General features: G+C 37.2%; 1 protein-coding gene across 1 annotated transcript in view; it reads right to left on the reverse strand.

Moving 5' to 3' along the window:
• Positions 1-20,028, reverse strand: part of REV3L (REV3 like, DNA directed polymerase zeta catalytic subunit) — a gene marked incomplete at both ends in the record, with an annotated part of 161,978 nt that overhangs the window by 112,573 nt on the left and 29,377 nt on the right. The window contains one exon of the mRNA XM_080700388.1: positions 2,273-2,462. Coding sequence (XP_080556514.1) covers positions 2,273-2,462 — 190 coding nt within the window. The remainder of the gene's footprint in view (positions 1-2,272; positions 2,463-20,028) is intronic.

The raw sequence follows: 20,028 nt of genomic DNA on the forward strand, positions 1-20,028 counted from the left end.
TGAGGTGTCCTCAAGTCTCCCAGGAATAGATCTGCCTTAGCATCCTTGCTATGCTGAGTTACTGAGTAAGAATAGCCTCATATATGTAAAAAATAGCTTTTTTACATATATGAGAATACCAATGTCAATCTCAGTATCCTGTATGAGGAAGGGAGGGATAGGAAGGGGGCCTTATGTCACTGTCAACATGATTTACATTATGATGTGAGATTATGTAATGTATCAGTTAAAGTATATTTATTTATTTATTTATTTATTTATTTATTTATTTATTTTATTTTTTTCTGCGGTACTAGGGATGGAACCCAGGGTAATAGCAGGGGAATACTGTAAAGTGGTTAGCTTCTGGATCTTATCCTAAAGTTTGAGTCAACAAGACCTGCTGTTTTATTGTAGAGGCAAACACCCAGTAACAACCAGTAACAAACACCCCTTGTTTGTTATCTCACATTATGATGTGAGATTATGTAATGTATCAGTAAAAGTATATTTATTTATTAATTTATCTTTTTTTTTTTTTGCGGTACTAGGGATGGAACCCAGGGTAATAGCAGGGGAGTAATGTGAAGTGGTTAGCTTCTGGATCTGAAATCTACGTTCTCATAGCTACCATATCAAGTAAAGCTAATGTTGGTGATACTGGAAACCAAAATATAAAAAACTATACTTTGAGCCAGGTGTGGTGGCTCAAGCCTGTAATCCCAGCACTTGGAGGACGAAATTGGAGGATCACAGCAGGTTTGAGACCATCCTCTGCTATTTAGTGAAATCATAGTGAGACTTTTTCAAAACAAAACAATTAAAAACAATTAGCTCAAGCTGAGTGTGATGGTGCACGCTTGTAATCCCAGCATGTGAGAGGCTGAGACAGGAGGATTGCAGTTCAAGGATAGCCTCAGCTACTTAGTGAGGCCCTTTTCAACTCAGTGAGACACTGTTTCAAAATAAAGAATAAAAAATAGGTCTGGGAGTATAGCTCTGAGGTAGAATGCCCCTGGGTTCCTTCCCAGTACTAAACAAAACAAAACAAAACAGCTCAAATCTCTAGTATCATTAAAAAAAATAAACCCTGTATTCTGTGAACCACTGGCCTATATGATCTCCATCCTCTCGTCTTTCTTTACCTCCTTTTGTTCTACCTCCTTTACTCCCTCCATTCCAGTCATCTGGCTTGCAGGCTACTACTGCTGCCTTACTTCCCTCACTGACCTTGTCAATGAGACCTTCCTGATTACCTGTCTAAAACCGCATTAGTCCATTTTCCTGTCCTCTGCTACTGATCCTTCTTCAGCTACTCTCCATCTTCTTTTCTCCTATAATACCAATTATCACAGAGCAAATACATTTATTTTATATGTACTGATTATTGTTTCCCACGACTAGAAAATATAACCTGCATGAGGGCACAGATCTTTATTTTGCCCAGCAATATAATCCAGGTGCTATAGTTTAGATCTTGAATGTCCCCAAAAGCCCAGGTTACAAAGGCTTCATCCCCGGGATGGCACTATTGAAGTGGTAGAACCTTTAAGAGGTGGGGCCTACTGGGAAGTCTTTAAGTCATTATGGACATATCTTCAAAGAAAGCTATGGGACTTCAATGTGTTCCTTTTCTTCTCCTTTGCTTTTTGGCCATGAGGTTAGCAGTTTTGCTACACCACATGTTCCAAGAGTGAAGACTGTGCTTTGCCACAGACCCAAAGCAACAGGGCAAACCAATCAGGGATTGGAACATGTAAAACTGAGCCACACAAATCTGCCTGTTCATTTGTTTAGTGGTACTAGGGATTAAACCTGGATACTCTACCACTGAGCCACATCCCATCCCTTTTTTAAATTTTATTTTGAAGGTTTCACTAAGTTGCCCAGGCTGGCCTCGAACTTGCAACTCTCCTGCCTCAGCCTCCTGAGTCACTGGGATTACAAGTGTGCACTACCACACCCAGCTAAACATTTGAGAAGTTCATTATCTTATGTATTTGTTATAGTGACAAAAAGATCACACATCAAGTGCTTAGAATAGTGCCTGGCCACAGAAAGTATTCAATAAATAAATATGAATCAATTACATCAATTTCTACAGTTCTAAGAAGCAAAGAAATGGGAAAGCCTATAACAAAACAATTTATCTTTCAGCAAGAAATTTATCAGTTCCATTAGAGTGGAGGTAAAAGAAATATAAACAATATATTGCAATCAAGCGTTTTCCTCTAATTAGAACAGTAAAAGAATTACAGATAAATAGAAACTTTGAAAGGTATTATATACTTACATTCCTGATACTAATGACACTTTGAATACATGCTGAGCAGTGGAAGATGGATTGCCTAAAGCCACATTAAGTGCTCTGTCGATACTGAATGCCATCTGAGAAAGATAGCTTTCTGGCTGTTGTCCATAACCATCGTATGGCACATAGAGGTAAGGAAAGATTCCATGTAGATGTAGACATGTCTTCTGACCTAAAATGTAACACATTAAAGAATTTAGTCTAGAGACACATTTTAATAATATGAAACTCAGAATGCAAGTCATTTAAATGTCCTAATGGCAGTACACTTTATGTAAGAGTGAAAGAAAATCCATAAAGTTATCTGTATTAACTATGTTTTATGACAGAACATTTAGAAGTGTTTTGTAGACATAAGGAGTACAGTATGATTTAAATGCTATAGTAACTTTGTTGAAAATACAATTGGCTACTCTTAAAATTTGTCTAGTTTCATATATTTCACTGAATCACCCCAAAATATCATGTAATACAAGGTTAAGAAGCTTATAAAATTCACTAAAAGTTTTCTAAATAAATCAGCATATACCTGTCTTGGAATAATGTTTTTCAAACAAGAGATTTCCCTGAGACAGAGTCAGCTCTAAAAGAGAGAAAAGGGTAAAAAGACTTTCAATGTGTGAAATTTTGCTACTGGAGGTGGGAAGGTGGTAATACAATTTTGCCATTAGAAAAAAGGGGGGGGGGGACCAAACTCCTTAATCAATTGTCTGTAGTGAACTTCTGAATATCTAAATTTTCTATATGGTGGAGTGGGACAGAGAAAGTCTGAGAGGAGAGAGAGAGAACAAACACAAACAAATCACAAGCATGCATGGTTCTCAGGAAGAAAAGGTAAACAGTACTGACTTTCTAACACACAATATAAAGAAGCCATATGGGTGAGAACCCACAGAAAATGTGACAAAGAAACAGTAACATATCCAAACCAAGGTTAAGTAATAGCAGCAGCAATAAAAAGCAGATGCACTATTGCTGTCCTGAACTGGCAGGGCTGTATAAAAGTGGTTCCTATCAGACAGAGCATGGTCCCTAGTTCCCTTGTGCACATGCCGTTAGTTTAATTCAAATAAGGAGAACAGCCGGGTGTGGTGGTGCACACTTGTAATCCCCGCACTTGGGATTTTGTAAGCGGAGACAGGAGGATGGCTCTGGTTCGAAGCCAGCCTCGCTGGCTTAAGAGACCCTGTTTCCAAATAAAGAAAACTAGCCAAAAAAAAAAATAATAATAATACAAATAAGGAGAACAGCAATATAAGAATACATCTATTTTTCCCATGCTGCCGCTCACTACCACTGTGCTACTCTTGCCAGCACAATCCTCAGGCTTCTTCCCCATCCTTTATATCTGCCTCACTCTGCTCAGTGTACCTTTTCTTTGGATAGGAAAGTAGTTATCTGTTTATTATTTACATTTATGACAGAGGATTTATATAAAATAGTTCTATATTCCACTGATATTTTGTGCTTATATTTCTCAATGCCCTTATTGTTAAGGTTGTTATAAAAAGAATTAACAAAGCCAGGCGTGGTGGCGCATGCTTGTAATCCCAGAGCTTGGGAGGCGGAGACAGGAGGATCGCACTGGTTCGAAGCCAGCCTTGCTGGCTTAAGAGACCCTGTTTTCAAAAAATATATATATATTAAAAAATAGGTCTGGGAGTATAGCCCGGAGGTAAAAGGGTTTCCAGGAACCCCAGTTACATACATACATACATACATACATACATACATATGGAAGTTATTACACAAAGCATAGCAAAACTGAAATATTCTGATTTGATACCAACTATCACATTTTTTTTAAGAACTACAAATTGTGCTGTCATTGTGCCAATTTCAGCTTTTATTTTATTTATTTATTTTTGCAGGTCTGGGAATGAAACCCAGGGGCATTTGACCTCCAAGCTACAGCCCCTGCCCTATTTTTTATTCTTTATTTTTGAAGCCGGGTCTGACTGAGTTGCAGAGGGCCTCACTAAGTAGCTGAGGCTGTTCGCAAACCGTGATCCTCCGGTCTCAGCCTCCCGAATGCTGGGATTACAAGTGTGTGCCACCACACCCGGCTCAGTTTTTATTTTTAGTTGCTGTTATATTACTTAATTTCAAGAAAAAATATTTTGAGTTAAAAGAAAATACTTTGGCTATTTCATTTCTAAATAAAATGTGGTATTTCTAAAACATTATAGTTGCCATATTCTTCAGAGAAAATTCCAATCACAAAGATTTGTCTTAATATATTTAATCAATTTACTTTAAAATAATTTTTAAACATACACGCATGTTGTCAACATTACCCTTCTGGACAAAAGCCACAATTTGATTAACTACAAGGTGAAGGAAGTGGGAAGACAGAGAAGAATTCTCTCTTGACAAATGAAAAAAAGCAAAGTTGGCGATTTCAGAATTACTGGCAGAGTAATATATTTTATAAGCAATTAGAAGTTCTCACAATAAAAGTTATATATATATATATATATATATATATATCCCCCAGTACTGGGGATGGAACCCAGTGGCATTTTACCTCCAAGTTACACCCCAGCCCTATTTTTTGTTCTTTATTTTGAAAGTCTCACTGAGTTGCAAAGGGCCTCACAAAGTAGCTGAGGCTGTCAGTGAACCACAACTCTCCTGTCTCGGCGTCCCAAATGCTGGGATTACAAGTGTGCATCACCACATCCGGCTGTGTGTGTTTGTGTGTGTGTGGTACTGGAGGTGGAACCCAGGGGTCTTTCTACCTCTGGGCTGTATTCCCAGACCTATTTTATACTTTATTTGGAAATAGTTTAAGTAGCTGAGAGCCCAAGTAGCTGAGGCTGGCTTCGAACATGTGCAATCCTTGTCTCAGCCTCCCAAGTGCAGGGATTACGAGCGTGTGCCACCACGCCCAGCTAGGCAATATATCTTAAAAATGGAAGTTGGGGTGAATGTGTGTGGAAAGGATACTGGAGAATGAACTCAACAAACATTCTACAACTATGCTATACTTCCAGCCCTTTTATCCCAAACAGGACCTGAGTTACCATGCACTAGCCTCGAACCTGTGATCCTCCTTTTTCAGCCTTCCAAGTGCTAGTATTATAGGTTTGAGCCTGAGCCTGGTATAAAAAATTGATATGTAAGCCAGGCTTGGTGGCGCATGCTTATACTCCCAGCATTCGCGAGGCTGAGACTGGAGGATCATGGTTCGTGGACAGCCTCAACTACTTAGTGAAGCCCTCAGTAACTTAGTGAGACCCTATTTCAAAATAAAGAACAAAGAATAGGGAAGGGGGTGTAGCTTGGCGGTCAAATGCCCCTGGGTTCCATCACCAGACCTGCAAAAAAAAAAAAAAAAAATCTAATGATAATTTATTGATTGATTGATTTTGGTACTGGAGAAGGAACCCAGGAGCATTCTACCTCCGAGCTATACCCCCAGACCTATTTTTTCTTTATTTGAAACAGGGTCTCACCGAATTGCAAAAAGCCTATGTAGCTAAGGCTGTCTTCAAACTGCGATACTCCAATCTCAACCTCCCAAATGCTGGGATTACAAGCATGCCTGGCTTTAATGATAATTTAAAAGCAGAATGTTCACAGAGTGTCTTAAAAATAATTATGTATCCATTTTCAGGAGAATATGGGTATAAAGTTTTGGGAAGAGTCTTCCAAAAGTACAGCTCATTGTACTTTTCTACCCTGAATGACTTGAAGTTCCATTTAAAGCTGTAGTGACTACAGGGTTATCCCTCTCTTGGAAACTTATTTTATCTAATTGACATTTCATATCCTTTAACCAACATCTTCCCATTCTCTTCCTTCTCTGAATATCCCTCTTACTATCATATCAAACTTACTTAGGCAAGTCCAAGAGGAATAAAGTTCATCTTTGAGTTTTAATATATTTAATAAATTTACTGATGATTTACTTAAGTGATTTTTAAACACTGCATGAATATATAAGTATTATGTTTCTGGACAAAAGCCACTATGAGAATCTGAAGGAGCTCATGGGGGGGGGGGAACTCATGAAAAGGTGAGAGCCCTCTAAAACCTAGCTCAAACTAATCCACAAAGCTTCCAGCAATTCATCAGTTCCAGTGTAAAGTTTTCTTACCAATTCCTGGATCTACTGGCTTCTGCTCCTGGTAAGCTGTGATTAAACTGTATTCACCTCTCTACTTTGGGAGCACTTATTTACCTCAAGACCTGAATTTTCTGATGGACATAAGAGTTGTTGATTTTCTGTTTTTTTCTTGTTGAGGACAAGAGTAACAACTTTCAACTCCTATACACGTCTAAAGTGAATCTAGAATTGCTGTTCATTTGATACGTGTCTTCGAACATTTTATTTTCTGGAATAAGATGTTTTAGGCTCATCTGTAGCTTCTCTGCCCTAACTAAGGAATTAGTGGTTTCTCAAGGAAGCCTGAGCTCCTTTTAGTGGAAAATGTTTAAAAAATAGATCTGGCCCCATACAGTGGTGCATGACTTTAATCCCAGTGACTCGGGAGGCTGAAGCAGAGAAATACAAGTTTGAGACCAGTCTGGACAACTGGGCTGGGGATGTAGTTTAATGGTAGAACATCCCTAGGTTTAATCCCTAGTATGGCCAAAGAATAGGATCTATATGCTAAGTATACTCTTATGACCTCTAAGCACAATTAGGAAATTATATATTTATACAAATAGAAACACAAGTCTATATTTATTTCTGTATTTATCCTATCTATGAAAAACTATGAGTTCACATTGATAACTCCAACTTTAACCCAACAACCCAGAGACATTCTGATCATCCCCATTTTTTAATTTCTCTTTTGACCAATAACAAGAAAGCTAGTTCCCATGATCCTACATATATGCATTTGTTTGCACAAGCCTAGAATACATGAATCCTCACTGGAAAAAAGCATATTTATTAACTAGAATTTAGTATTTACTGTTCTTTTCTGAGGATGGAAGGGTAATAAAAGTTCCATATAGTGAAATACACCAATACTAATTGTACCTTGACTAATTTGACAAATGTATCTTTATTAAGTTATGGGAATTCTCCATCACCCATGTATAAGACTTTTTGTATACCTGTTTCATTTATCTTAGGTAAATACTAAGGAATGGAACTCCTGGATATGTTTAAACTTATAAGAAACTTACATTCAGATTTTTCAAGTGGCTGTCCCATTTTATACTTCCACAAGCAATGTATGAAAGCTCCAGTAGCACCACCACATTCCTGCCAATATTTGTTGCTGTTGGTGTTTATTTGTAGCAACTTTTATGGCTGTATATTGGTATCTAAGTGGTTTTAATTTGTATTTCCACAATGACTAAATTATATCAAGCACTTTTCTGTTTGCATATTAGATATTTGAGTATATTCCTTGGTGAAATGTCTATTAGTCCTTTGCTGATTTATTTTTTTAATTGAGTTTTCTTTTTATCAAGTTGAAAAGTTGTTTACAAGTATAGAAAAGGTCTTTTGCTAGTTACATGTTTTGGGAACATTGTCTCACAATCAGAATTATCTATTCATTTTCATACTTAATATCTTTTGATAAGCAGAAATTAATTTTGATGTCACTGTGTGTGTGTGTGTGTGTGTGTGTGTGTGTGTGTGCGCGCGCGCGCGCGCAATAGTTACTGAGGGTTGAATTCAAGGGCATTCTACCTCAGAGATATACCCCCAGACCTTTTTATTTTTTGTTTGAAACAGGATCTTACTAGGTTGCTCAGTCTGTCACTGAACCTGTGATCGTACTATCTCTACCTCCAAATTGCTAGGATTACAGGCGTGTGCAACAATGTCCAGTAATTTTTTTTTTTTTTTTTGCGGGTCTGGGGATGGAACCCAGGGGCATTTGACCTCTGAGCTACACCCCCTGCCCTATTTTTTATTCTTTATTCTGAAACCGGGTCTCACTGAGTTGCAGAGGGCCTCACTAAGTAGCTGAGGCTGTCCGCGAACCATGATCCTCCAGTCTCAGCCTCCCGAATGCTGGGATTACAAGCGTGCGCCACCACGCCCGGCCCTATTTTTTATATTTCTATTTGGAAACAGGGTCTCCTAAACCAGCGTGCCCGGCTGGCTTCGAACCTGCGCGATCCTCCTGTCTCCGCCTCCCAAGCGAGAGGATTACAAGCGTGCGCCAACACGCCCGGCTAATTTGTTTTAATATTTAATTTTTCTTAGTACTAAGAAATCAGTGTCTCTACCCTTGCTCCTACACATACCTGAAAATACTGTTTTGTTTTTTCCTAGAAGCCTTATAGTTTGAGCTTTTATATTTAGGTCTATGATGTATAGCTAATTTTTGTTAAGATGAGTTGTTAGTTGAGGACTACTCTTATCCCCATATAAATTGCTAGGTGTTTCAAAATTATTTGTATTAAACATTTTCCTTCTCAATGAATTGCTTCATTTCCTTTGTCTTGGGGAAAAATCAATTATCCATTTGTTCACATGAGGATCTAGTTCTGAACTCTATTTATTTATTTTTTTTTTTTTGGTTGTACTGGGGTTCCTGGAAACCCTTCTACCTCTGGGCTACACTGCCAGACCTATTTTTATATTTTTATTTGGGAACAGGATCTTTTAAGTCAGTAAGACTGGCTTTGAACCTGCACAATCCTCCTGTCTCAGCCTCCCAAGCGCGTGCCACCATGCCTGGCCTTGAACTCTATTTTTTGTCGTCACACTAAATACACAGGGTTCTGATTACTGTACTTTTATAATAATTCTTGCAATCAGGTGAATCAAGTACTAATACACTGCTATTCCATTGCAAAATAGTTTTCACTATACTAGGTACTTTGCAGTTCCATAAAAATGGCAAATCAGTTTGACAAAAAGCTACAAAAATACTGTATTATCTCAATGGAACCACATCAAATCTACAGATTAATTTGGGAAGAATTTATGTCCTAACTATTTATACTTACAATTGATGAATAAAATATTTCTATTTCTCTAGGTCTTTTTCAATTCACTTAGCAATGTTACGTAGCTTTTTAGCGTACACATCTTGTAGACAATTTAAGTTTATGATTAAGTGTTTTAAGCTTTCTCTGCTACTATATTGTTAAATTTTTGTTTTTAATTGTTTGTATATAAAAATAAATTTTTATTTTTGAATAATATTGCCTAGTATAACTATGCTGAATTCATTTATTAGATCTGGTAAGATTGTCTTGTTTTTTACATTTAGGATTTGAGTTTCCTACATGGATGATTATCCTGCTTGCACAATTAAACAATTTGTATGCTTATTCTTGCTTTACCATAGCTGGTATTAGCTGGTATGTCCAACACAATGTTGAAGAGAAGTGGTAGGGTAAGAGCTTGTCAGCTTATTATTAATCTTTTATCTCTTTATTTCTACCTTATGCCAATTTTCTACATCATCACTTTATTTGCTCTTTTTTAATTATTTACTTTTTTGGTGGGACTAGGGATTGAACCCATTGGCCTTCTACCTCTGAGCTACATCCTCATTTTTATTTTGAAACAGTATCTCATGAAATTACGAAGGCTGGTCTTGAACCTGTCTCAGCCTCCCAAGTATTGAGGTTACAATTATAGGCCACCACACCTGACTTCTAATACGGGCTTTTAAATGTAAATCTCCCTCTAATGCTTCTACTGCATCATATAAATTAATAAAGGCTGCATAATACACTAATAATTTTACTTTAATTAGCTTTTAGAAAAATTAAAAATAATAGTATTTTATATTTACCTACATGTGTAGCACTTGTGGAGTTCTTTATTCCTTTGTGCAGATATGAGTTTCCATGTATACTTTTCCATTAGCCTGAATCAGACTAAAGATTGCCCTTAACATTTATCATAGTTTAAATCTACTTATAGAGTTCTTGCACCTTTTGTTCAAACAATGTCTTTATTTTGCCGTTGTGTGTGTGTGTGTGTGCGCGCGCGCGCGCGCACGCACGCGTTACTGAGGGTGAAACCTAGGGCTTTTCTCTACTTCCAGGCTATACTCCCAGACCTATTTTATACTTTATTTGGAAATAGGGTCTAAGTTGCTGAGAGCCTCACTAAATAGCTGAGGCTGACTTCGAACCTGTGTGATCCTCCTGTCTCAGCCTCCCAAGTGCTGGGATTACAAACGTGCGCCACCATGCCTGGCTTGTCTTTATTTTTGAAGTATACTTTAGCTGGATATAGATTCCAGGTCCCTCACCCTTTAGAAAAGGCTTGTTTTATTTCAAGTAAGTCATCAGCAATTCTTAAAAATCAATGTTCTATGTATAGTTAAAGAGATTTTCCTTGACTACTTTAAAGATTATTTTTTATTAATGGTCATCAATAATGTGATGTGTTTGTATGAGAGAGACAGAGAGAGAATGCCCCCAGCTTAGGGTCTGTGCTACTGTTTATAGATTATTAAACACAACTATGATACTTGTTTAAAAGACCTATGTTTATGGTATAGGATTGAACCCAGCAGCATTCTACCTCTGAGTGACACCCTTGGCCCTCTTTATTTTTGGTGTGTGTGTGGGGGGGGGGGGTCTGGAACCAGAGGCATTTGACCTGAGCTATACTCCCTGCCCAATTTTTTTTTATTCTTTATTTTGAAACACGGTCTCACTGAGTTGCAGAGGGCCTCACTAAGTAGCTGAGGCTGTCTGTGAACCGCAATCCTCCAGTCTCAGGCTCTCAAATGCTGGGGTTACCAGGGTTTGCCACCACGCTCGGCTCTTAGCCCTCTTTTATTTTTTATTTTGAAATAGGACCTAGGTTGCAGAGGGTCTCACTAAGTTTTTGAGGTTAGCTCTGTATCTGAAATTCTCTTGTTTTAGCCTTCTAAATACTAAGAATAAAAGTATGTGCCACCTTGCACAGCTTAGGGGTGTGTGTGTGTGTGTGTGTGTGCATGTGCACGTGCGCGTGGTACTGGGGATTGAGCCCAGGGGTATTCTACCTCTGAGCTACACCCCCAGCCCTATTTTTTTATTCTTGGTCTAATTTTTTTTTTGGGGGGGGTCTGGGGATGAAACCCAGAGGCATTGACCTCTGAGCTACATGCCCTGCCCAATTTTTTATTCTTTATTTTGAAACAGGGTCTAAGTTGCAGAAATTGCAGAGGGCCTCACTAAGTAGCTGAGGCTATCCGAAATCCATCATCTTCCTGTCTTAGCCTTTCCCAAGGATTGGGATTATAAGCGTGCACCACCACGCCCAGTTTGGGTCTGCTTTTAATAACAGATTTTCTTATGATTACAAACTACATTTTCCTACTTCATTATATATCTAGCAATTTAAAGTGGATGCTAAGATTTTTGAATACTTTATATAAATTTTATTATTTGTTTCAAGAGTATTATTTTGTTTCAGGAGGCAACTAATTTATACCTGCAGATCAATCTAATTGTCCTCAGCCTTTTTTATTTTTAGAGTTTTGTTTAAAAAAAATCAGGTACAAAGCCAGGCGTGGTGGTACACACTTGTAATCCCAGCATTTGGAGGCTGAGACGGAAGAATTGAATCCTGGTAGTGAGGTCCTTTGCAACTCAGTGAGACCCTGTTTCTAAATAAAGAATAAAATGTGGGGATGGTGGTGTAGCTTGGAGGTAGAATGCCCCTGGGTTCCATCCCCAGTACTGCAATTAAAAAAAAAAAAAATAGCTGGGTGTGGTAGCACACACTTGTAATCCCCGTGCTTGGGAGGCGGAGACAGGAGGATCCCGCAGGTTCGAAGCCAGCTGTGCTGGCTTAAAAGACCCTGTTTCCAAATTTTAAAAAAGTATAAAATAGGTCTGAGAGTATAGCCCGGAGGTAGAAGGGCTTCCAGGAACCCCAGTACCCTCCCCCCCACACACAATTAAAAGTAGTTATATCAGTCCTATGTGGTGGTGCATACTTGTAATCCCAGGATTTGGGAGTGTGAGAAAGGAGGATTGTATGTTCAAAGTCAGCCTTGACAACTTAAAGAGGCTCTCAGCAACCTAGTGAAACTCTGTTTCCAAATAAGAAATAAAACTGGGCTGAGACTATAGCTTGGAACTATAATACCTCTGGGTTCAATCTTTAATGCCACACACACACACACACACACACACACACACACACACAAAATAGAGTTATATCTATTTCCTAAAGACCTAAGATCATTGAGAATTGGCTTTAAATCTTGACCAAACAGAAAAATGAACGCCATCATTATCCATGTTTTATTTCATTTGATTCCATTATCCATGTTTTGTTCAATTTGATGGATTCAAATTGAAAGATAAAAAGTAAATAAAAGAATATTTTAAAACATTAATTTAGAAATCTAAAAACAGGAATAAAAAGCATAAACCATAAGAAACTATTACTATTTAAACTAACAGCCACTTGACTATGTAAAAAGACAAACACAGACCAAGAAAAAAAGGCTGAATTTAACCAACAACAACAGTATCTAGGGCATACAAAGAACTGAAAACCAAAAGGTAGTAACACCCCCCCCTTCAAAAAACAAGGACTATGATGGGACCATTTACATAGAAAAATGAAAGAACGACCAACAATACATTAAAATATGATCAATCTTGATATATACTGAGGACATGTGATTTAAGATAAAGTGGAACCATTTCATTGGAAAAAAATTTGAAAACCTAATAATTTCAAATGTTTTTAAGGAACTATTGAAACCAGAATTCTCATTTTTCTGATGAAAGTATAATTTCATTAAAGAAAATTGGCAGTATCAAGTAAAACTGAGAAAAGCATAAGCACCATAGTAAAAAAATTAGAGATTTGTACAAGAATGTTCATTATAGTTTTGTTTTCTGGAAGAAAAATATGAGGATGGAATGGTGAACAAAAAAGATGTCTACCAGTAAAATATATTGGGAAAAATGTGCTAAGTGTTTAACCATTGAAAGCCTCTCCCAACCCCCTATTTTATATAAGAGAGGAAAGATTCAGAATGCCCAAAGCCATATAATTAGCTGAATCAAAGTCAGGAACGAGGGTGCCCAAAACTCTTCTTAGTCTGTGTTCTTTTTACTACTCCAAAATATTACTTTAAAAAAGCTTAAAAAAAAAAAAAACCCCATCACCATACAATTTCTGGGATGTATTTTTACTATTTACAACAAACAGACATTAATATTTTTTTCAATCACCACTGTGATACTTTAAATAAATTTATAATAGGAAAGAAAAATGTTGAGGTCCAACTCTTTTATAATCCTTATTTCATATGCTAATGTGGATTCTAAATCTACCAGCAACTGCTCAAATAATGTCTCCTAAGCATTTACCCTATAGATTATTTTATGTGAAAACAATTTATGTGTTCACCAATTTCTTCTTGTTACTCTTATAAACTGCCAAAAAGAGTATCCTTGCTGGGTATGGTGGTGCACGCTAGTAATTTCAGTACTTGGGAGGCTGAGACAGGAAGACTGCAAATTTGCAGTCAGCCTCAGCAACTTATCAAGGTTCTCAAGAACTTAGACCCTGTTTCAAAATAAATAATAAAAAGGGTTTGGGTGCAGTTTGGAGGTAGATGTCCCTGGGTTCAACCACTAGTACCATAATAAATAAAGTATTCGCATAATTCTGGCATTTATTTATTAAAAAATTTTTTTTGCAGTACTGGGGGTTGAACCCAGGGGCGTTCTATCACGGAGTATACTCCTAGTCCTATTTTAGTCTTTATTTTGAAATAGGGTTAAAGTTGTAGAGTGTCTAATCTGAGATCCTCCAGTCTCAGCCTCCCAAGTACTGGGATTATAAAGAGTGTATCACCATGCCCAGCTTTAATTCCAGCATTTCAAATCAACTTTTAGCTTTCCAAGTATTAAGTCTGTCAAATCATGATTTCTAATTATCTATTTACCTATCTCTCCAGAAGATATAAAAGAGTTCTTCCATCTAACCCTCTAAGCTTCTCCCCAGTCCACAATTAACTTTGCTATTCTGAGCTATAGATGAGAATTTTTCTGTACTATCAAATGCTTCACTCTATCCTTGATGAAAATCTATAGTAGCACCTTTCAAGGTGACCCTAAATCAGTACTGTCAGACGAAAGCGCCCAAAGCAGGGGAGCACTCCCAGTGAAATTCTGACTTGGACTATTCCACTACCTCCACCATGTCCCCACACATCCATTCCCTGACGGAGAACAGTCCAGATCAATGTCCTGAAGCTGAAGTAAATGGAAGAATTTGATGTATCTTCCTCAGAAGCTATGAGCAAATCTATGAATCTATTACATTTGATATTAAGTCCCATTGTAAGCTTCCCCTCTAATAGGTTTCTAGAGCATTCAGGTTATATAACAATACTCTTTTCACAAGAACACAGTGAAAGATAACATGTTAAATTTTAAATGCTGAATATATAAAAATGTTATTTAATTTTTTATGCTCTCACTAAAAATCAAGGGTGAGAATACATCCTAAGTGTAAAACTTTTAACTTAAAATTTAAGTGAATATGTCGATTGTTTTCTGAATGAAAAGAATTACAAGTTTAGGATTTTAACAGAGCACTGCAGAGAATTTTACGACAAAACTTCCTAACTGCCAGTCACTAGATCAAGGACAAATAATGATCTGACTAACAGCTAAGGAAAAGAGATCTATTATGTAGAATTTGGCTTCACCTTTAAGTTTTAGGTTCTACAAATTCTTGTGAACTTCTGCTTTTTCATTAATATAACACCTCTAATACAGCTAAGATAACATGGTTACAGGGCTAAATGCTACATCCCCTCGAAGTTTAAAGAAATTAGAATTATTTCAAAGAAAAAATATGCCAGAACTGTAATATCCACTTGTTTTTCCTTTTTGCCATTAGAAATACTAGCAAAGCATGGTAATGTTTAAGTTCTGCTTTTCTCAACTGGCAAAGAGAATTTAATACCTTTCATCCTACTTCTTTCTCACACGTACAGTGATCAAATGAGAGATTCACAAACAGCAATAATAAAGAGACCTTGCTCAAGTAGACAAATAACTAATCACTTTATCATTTTCAAGAACTAACTAAAGATAAGATGGAAGTTAAAAAAAAAAGACAAGAAGCACAAGAAAAACACAACATGGCTTTGGAAGGAGAGAAAAAATGGAAACTTTGAGGGCTCAAAGTGCCTGTGAAGAAAAAAAAAACAAGTGCTTTTTGGAGGGCTGAGACCAAGTCACCTGACGCCTCCCCAGAAGTGAAAGTTGTTATATTCTCTCTCCTGTTTATCCTTGCAACCAATAAACATTGATCCTACCATAGTAAAAGAAAAAAAGAAAAATGTTAACTGGAATGTAGTTAAAATTAAAATAATTAAAAGCATTAAACAAATTTAGAAATTAGCATATTAAAGTTACCCATACTAAGCTCACAAATAAAATATCTTCTTAAAATATTTGTGGGCCTAGCTGCTCTAAAATTAGGAAGATTCGCCGTATGCTGAAAACCTAAGTATGGAAAATGCTGTACATAGGTAACATGGATTTTAAAATTACTTAAACTCAGTTTCTGCCATAATTTGGTTAATTGATCTTCTGATTTATTGTGGTATTGGAAAATGAACCCAGGGATGTTAACCTCTGAGCTATATATATATAATCTCTGCCCTTTTAATTCAGAGACAGGGTCTTGCTTGCTAAGTTGCCCAGGCTGGCTTTGAAATTGTGGTCCGTCTGTCTCAGTCTCTCCTCACAACACAAAACAGAGATGGAAACAAAATTTTTAGAGCCCAGAGTAGAGAGAAATTAATTGTAATAGTATGGTAAGAAAGGCTTCATGGATACTTAGCATTCACAAATCCCCAGGTTTAATCCTCAGCAGCAAATAAAATAAAAAGACATATCCAAATATCTAAGTGATATTTGCACTAGTCCTTAAAGAACAGATAGAATTTTCAAGGTGTAGTGGTGTGTGCCTCTACTCCCAGCTCCTTGGCAACCTGAGGCAGGAGGCTCACTTGAGCTTGTGAGTTGGGAAAGGAGCCCTGGGTGACATGGCAAGACTATTTCAAAAAAGAAAATAAAAAGATCAGAATTTAAAAGACATGATAGCAAAAGAAATCTGGAAAAGATAGAGTAGGGAAAAAATGGAGGGAACAGTTTAGGCAAAGCTATGGCAGTTAGAAAAAGCATACAGAATAGTCAGGAAAATCTAATTAGTGGGGTTGAAATATGTTAATGGGTAAAGAAGGAAAAAAAGCCTGGAAAACATTGGATACACTGAAAAATCCTTCAGCATCACACAAAAAGTTCATTTTTAACAGTGTGGATTCAAATGTTTTGAGCTGTAGAAGCACAAACACATACATAATCTAAGCTCCTACTATTAGATGGGTCTAACGTACAAATCAAGTTTTTTAACAACTATGCTATCCTGTAGCTATCAATCCACTAATTCTGTGATATTTAATAGTTAAGAATCAGAATAAAGGCCAGGTGTGGTGGCACATGCTTGTAATCATAGTACTTGGGAGTCTGAGACAGGACTGCAGATTTGCAACCAACCTCAGATACTTGGTTAGCTCCACAATTTAATGATACCCTGTTTTAAAATAAGGATAAAAATGGAGCTGAGCGTGGTGGGGCATGATTGTAATCCCAGCATTTGGGAGGCTGGGACAGGAGGATCCAGGTTCATGGACAGCCTCAGCTACTTACTGAGGCTCTTTGCAACTCAATGAAATCCTGTTTCAAAATAAAGAATAATAAAAAATAGGGGCTGGAGGTGTATCTTGGAGATACAATGCCCTGGGTTCCACTGCCAAAAAAAAAAAAAAAAAGAAAGAAAGAAAGAAAGAAAGAAAGAAAGAAAGAAAAGAAATGAAAAGAAAAACTGGGGCTGGAGGTTTCACTAGGAGGTAGACTGCCACTGATTTAAATTACCAGTAAAACACACACACACACACACACACACACACACACACACACACACACTCACACACGTGTGCGCGCATGTAAATAAATGCTGAGGTTGGCTAAATGTTTGATTTTTTTTTTTTTGGTGGTACTGGGGTACCTGGAAGCCCTTCTACCTTAGGGCTACACTCCCAGACCTATTTTATATATTTTTTATTTGGAAACAGGGTCTCAAGCCAGCGCGGCTGGCTTTGAACCTGCGCGATCCTCCTGTTTCCGCCTCCCAAGCGCGGGGATTACAAGCCTGCGCCACCACGCCCGGCTATTTGATTTTTTAAACAGAGCAAGCTACTCAATGGTCAATATAATCATAGAGAAATTGTGACCATATAATTTGTCATCCAAATTGGGATTACTGACAGAATGGAAGGGGTTACTATTAATAATTATGTACATATAAATTAGAAACATCCTAGGGAAACTGAGCTGAACGTTACCTAAGTTATACAAACCCCCAAATCACAGGAAGTCCCTACTTTTTCTTCCTTATATTTCTTCCCTTCAGTGGGACTCTCCTACTATGGAGCAATGGGAGGATGCAGCATTTGATACCAAGACTAGTGGCTATGATATTTTTAAAAGATAGCCACATTTTAAAAGTAAAAATAAATCTTTTTATAGCAACAGAGACTTGGAGGATGAATAACTGCATGCAAATCTGTATAAGGCTTTAAGTAATGAATGCCAATCATGAAGGTAAGGGAACTATACACTGATTACTAATCTCACAAGCACTTTGTGACTCAGATAGTATTTCCTAATCTCCTGTTTTTTGAAAATAAATTTCAACTATAACATGCTGGCGTATACCTATAATCCCAGTACTTGGTAGGCTGAGACAGGAAGATCAGAGGTTCAAGGACAGCCTCAGGAAGTAGCAAGACTTTGAGCAACCTAGTGAGACCATGTTTCCAAACAAAAAATGAAAAGGGCCAGGAATACAGCTCAGAGATAGAATGCCCTGGATTCAATCCCCAGTTCCACACACAAAATAAATGGATAAATAAAATAAATTGGTACAAGGGAAAAAAAATCTGTATATATTGCTAAAACTACAAAAAGTACTTCATGGCTTGCAAAAGACTTAAGTGGGTAGTTGCAACATTTGGCCTTTTAGCCTCTTGCCAAATAATATCATACCACATGTGTTCTGAATCACCAATAAACCCAGATGCCCTTGCATAAGATATTTCAAATCCAACTTTAAAAAGCTTGCTATTAGAAAACTCTTATGGAGAAAGAAGCAATCTCACTAAGTAGAAATTAATTAAGAGACAAAACATTCTATGAACTTAAAAGAGAGAATGAAACCAAAAACTTCTAAAGTCAGGACTCTGGGAAAGTAATTTGACCTTTTTCTAACTATTAATTTTGATCAAAGCCTAAGACCCAATTAAAGAAGGTCTTGATGATGCATAAGTAAGTTAAACTTTTTATATTAAAAAAAATCCTATGTCAAGGGCTGGCAAACTTTATTTTGTAATAGGACAAAAAGTAAGTATTTTAGGCTTTGGGGACCAAAGGCTCTGTTGTAACTACTCCACTCCTGCTGAAGCATGAAAACAGTCATTGACAATACTGTAGTAAATAGGCAGGGGTATGATCCAAAAAAACTTTAGTAACAAAAACAAAGCTGAAGTGTAATTCACTGGCAAAGCATGTGCTCAACATGTGTGAGGTCCCTCGATTTGCCAACTTCTCTTCTGGAGTGTAAGTTCCTGTACACCTATTGCCTCAGACAATGCTTGGTGTATAAGAGTCTCCATATATGTTTATAGATAAACCATACTATTTAATAATTAAAAAATTAAGCATAGTACCAATGCTACCTTGGTATAAACATTACTTATTGAATACTGAAGCTCTAACTTCTTACATTAGTGGGAAATAATGTACACATTTTACATCCTTATATCTAATTTTTAAAATTATCAGCAACCATAAAACATCCTATCAGTATTCAACTCTGTTCATCTAAGAGAAATACTAATTTCCTGACTCCATGGAGATAATTCATATAACTAGGCAATCTGACTACTGAGTACCAGGTCTAGAGCTGAAAGGTCATGTGGAGTCAAAGCCTAAGTTATCACCCTGGCAAGTGAAACCCAAAGGCAAATTAAGAACTCTGGGGAGGGAACTGGTACACAGGATGAGAAGTGAGACCTGTTTGTCATGCAATGAAGATCTGTGAAACTTTCCTGTGTTATAATAATACATATCTCCTTTATATTAGAGCTTTTTTGAAGGAGAAAGAGCTTTTCTTCTTTTTAACCAAATAATTTGTAACTAGAAAATGGGAACATGAAACATTCTGGAAATGACTTAATGCTTGGCCATTTTCATTCATTGTTTCATTGAAACAATGACATTGGCCATGTAGGACAGGAATCCCTTAGAGAAGGGATATAAAGTGAGATCTCCTCCATGATTCCCCGCTTAGTTTCCCAGAAGCAGAAGGAGAAGAAACCCACGTTGAAAGTGGCAATCTCCCTGAGTTGAGGAAACAAAGTTAAAAGACTAAGTTTATTAGAATCAGCCAGAGAGAGTACCACAAAGGAAATAATTAGAGAGGAGTGGATCTGCCAAAAATCCCTCCCAAGTCTTTACTCAAAGTATCAGCACATGCTTGTGAGGAATCAACCTGAAAATGGAAAAGAAGCAACTGAGCTTTGTAAAGCCCAGTGTTGAAACCAAATCCTGTACCTGATTCTCTATCTAACCTTGCCCTACCCTTATCTTCCACAATAATCGAGTGAAATATGTTTTCTTTCATTATCATGAGTCTACAAATTGGCAAGGGGACCTTTAGACAGCTACCTTCTCTAGCCAGTCCACTGTTTAATATG

Source organism: Muscardinus avellanarius (genome assembly GCF_963383645.1).
Source record: "Muscardinus avellanarius genome assembly, chromosome: 8".
Taxonomy (NCBI): Eukaryota; Metazoa; Chordata; class Mammalia; order Rodentia; family Gliridae; genus Muscardinus; species Muscardinus avellanarius.